Source organism: Pinus tabuliformis, chromosome 6 (genome assembly GCF_031772625.1).
Source record: "Pinus tabuliformis cultivar Carrire ecotype Pingquan chromosome 6, CPIR1, whole genome shotgun sequence".
NCBI lineage: Eukaryota > Viridiplantae > Streptophyta > Pinopsida > Pinales > Pinaceae > Pinus > Pinus tabuliformis.
In genome coordinates, this window is record NC_142292.1 from 1,851,177,587 (window position 1) to 1,851,180,822 (window position 3,236).

Sequence of the window (3,236 nt, forward strand, 5' to 3'; positions counted from 1 at the left end):
ATTCAGATGGCCAACGTGGCCATACCTGCAATTCGAATGGCCTACATGGCTATTGGAAATACAACCTTGCAAGTTGTATATCATTTCTTTATATAGCTACATATAAAAAGATAAAATAAATTTAATTATAAATTAAATACACAACCTTTCAAGTTGTATATCATTTCTTTATGTGATACATTGAATGTAGACGGTACATTACGTGCATTGAATATGTCGATGTAAAGGATAATAAAGATATGTACATTGGACAGATACATTGAATCTAGAAGATAAATTAAATATACAGACATACATTGAATCCAGAAGTGCATTGGTTCTGGCCACTTAACAGTCTAAATCATTGAATATCTCAGGCATCGATTTCCTTGGGATGGTGAATTTGATGATGTTTTTTAAAGAAATCAGATTAGGGAGTGTTTAATTGTTTGTTGGGTGGAGATGGATTTGGCTTTATCAAGAATCTGGCACTTCTTAAAATTCTGAAACTTTGACAACTGCAACATGATTTCTAAATAATTTCTCCAGATTTCATGCTGCTTGACTTTCCATTATTTTCCAGGGGAATAACATCACCTCCTTAAACTACTCTGTATGTAAATGACATTCAGCCAAATAGATGTTTACATGATTTGGGATCTCTGAGCTCAAGCACCAGATTTGCATATATGGCGGCCAGGCAACAGGAAGAACCACTAATGGAAACATAGTGGAAAACTAAATTACATAATCAGACCGTTAAACTACAATATAAATTAAATGACAAGATGTCTTGTGTTAAATTACTGATGAATTCTTCTGTGTAGATTATAGGAAACGTTGTTGATTAATTCTTCCAGAAACAACTAGGAAATCTGACAGTGAATGATTTGGAGGACACCGTGCCATGATTCAGATCAGAAACATTAGAGGGAAATTATTCAAAACACAACACTCCCTCATAAATGAGGCCAAAAATGTTATTGAATTATCTCAATGCTGAACGACCCATCAGGGCTACAGTTGACCCAATATCTGTCGAGAGTATATTTGTGGTAAAAGTGGGGTGCAAGACTGGCAGCCTTGGCGTGGAGAGGAGCAGTCACAGCATTCCTAGCTTCTTCTCTCGACCTCCAGATGCAGGTAGCCAGGCATTCTTTTCTCTCATTCAGATTCCCATACCAGTACTGCATTCATTCACACAAAGAAATCACAAACACAATCAGAATATAAATATTATTAATAATCAATGCATCTATCTAAGTATATTTATAGTTTACAAAAGTATTAACCCTACATGCTCATTTTACAGTTCATTTAAGTACCTTTATAGTTTACAAAAGTATTAAGTCTAGATGCTTATTCTATGGTCCGGTATGATGTGTAAGGGTGTTCACCCTTCATCAAAATTAAAATCCAGTATGATATGTAAGGATGTCTACCCCTCATTAAAATTAAAATTTGCACTTGAAGAAATTGGATCACTTGGGTGTAAGGGTGTCCATCTCTCATCAAAATGATCCTTCTAGCACGTGAAGAAATTGGATCCCTATAGCACGTGAAGGAAATTGGATCCTTCTCGCACGTGAAGAAAATTGGATCCTTCTCGCACTTGAAGAAATTGGATCCCTTAGATCCTTCTTACATGTGAAGAAATTGGATCCCTTAGATCCTTTTTGCACATGAAGAAATCCCTCTCGCACATGAAAAAATTGGATCCCTCTCACACTTAAAAAAACAGGATCTATGCTAATATATATGAAAACTTGATAGATTACAAAATAATAAATTTGTCATGTAAATTCACAGTATGAAGGTTTCTGTATACTCTGAGCAATTGCCTGGTCTCCATTGCTTCTTGAAAAGCTTTGGCATCTGCTGCATACAGTAGCGTATCGTCGACAACATCATATTTTCTCACAGATCTAAAAGCAACACCATATAGCTTGAGCTGGCGTGGTACTTGTGATTTGGTGAAGAGTTCTGCCCAGTTGAAGCAATCCGATAGAGAACTGGTAAGAGGATGCTCATGTGCCACAGGAGTTGGCTCTAGTTTTGCGAACATCTCCTGCAATAAGGTGAACTCCTCAGCCATTTCGAATGCGCCGCAGCATGTGATTGAACCCCGTGGAAACCAATATAAATAGGATCAAAATCTACTTAGACGGGAAAGTAGTTTTGTATATGACGTGTACCAATGAAAAAGCATATATGAACATGATGATATGGGCAGTTTTCTTAGGTCCCACCAAAAGGAGGAAAAGTAAATGAAATGCTACTCATTGGCATTGGTAATTCACTAAGTTTCCAAAATGCTACTTATTGGCATTGGTAATTCACTAAGTTTCCATCATGATTTTTTTAAGTGCAACTCTTTAGTGAATAATAATGATGGTTGAGACATGATAGTGTATTAGTAATTGTCAATAATTATGTGAGAAAGGTTAATAATCATTGGTCTGTAATGCATAGAAACTTTATCCAGGGGTTAATTCATTCACCAAACACTTAATTCATTCACCAAACACTATGTTGCAAGGGTTCCTACTCCAAATTATTATTAATTTTAAAAGGAATTATACTTAATTTTCATAATGACTAATAACAAGTGGGTTTTATGAATTATTATCTTCTTTCTATCTTTATTCATAACATTTTTGGAGTATTTGTTAATATAAATCCAATATCAACCCTTAATATCTAAAGAACTTACCACATTATTCAAATGTTATGGACAGGAAATCACCAAGAAATGTCTTTCTTTAAGCTACAAATCTAGCAGTGGCAAATGTCCATGAGATATTTGGCTACAAATATGCAATTGCAGGGTATCTTATTGTAAAATAAGTATGGTTTCCATTTGACCTCTTCCCATAAAGATCAAGTGCATCACTTCATAGTGGCTCGAAATATTAAATGGGAATTAAATTTAAATTCTAACCAAAGTAGTAAATCCATTCCAAACATATTTTTTGTTTTTTTAGTATTTCGCATTTCTGGGTCCTAAGTTTCAATAATACTTGGTCATTTTATAACCTACTTTTCAATTATGTTTAGCATGTTCACAAGCCCACTTAGTCATTCATCTCACAATGAGGTATTCTTTTTCATTTGCTTCAAGAATCTTGTGTTTTTTTAGGCTTATGCATTAAATATTTTAGATCACTTGCTTATGTTATCTAGATAAACAAATTATTTTTTATTTTAAAACTCGTCACAACTATACTTAGTTACATAATTTGCCAAAAAAAAAAAGA

General features: G+C 34.2%; 1 protein-coding gene across 2 annotated transcripts; it reads right to left on the reverse strand.

Annotated features, from left to right (window-relative positions):
* Positions 1-383: 383 nt before the first annotated feature.
* Positions 384-2,079, reverse strand: LOC149266412 (UPF0643 protein PB2B2.08-like). 2 transcript variants are annotated; one of them, XM_089396200.1, is made up of 2 exons: positions 1,787-2,079; positions 384-1,166 (listed from the first exon to the last, which is right to left on the reverse strand). In XM_089396200.1, exons 1-2 carry the CDS (start codon positions 2,072-2,074, stop codon positions 960-962), a joined length of 495 nt encoding a protein of 164 aa, XP_089252326.1. In that variant the 5' UTR covers positions 2,075-2,079; the 3' UTR covers positions 384-959. The 2 variants fall into 2 exon arrangements, with proteins under 2 accessions (XP_089252326.1, XP_089252333.1); XM_089396207.1 differs by having other exon boundaries at positions 395-1,166; positions 1,808-2,079.
* Positions 2,080-3,236: the final 1,157 nt, after the last annotated feature.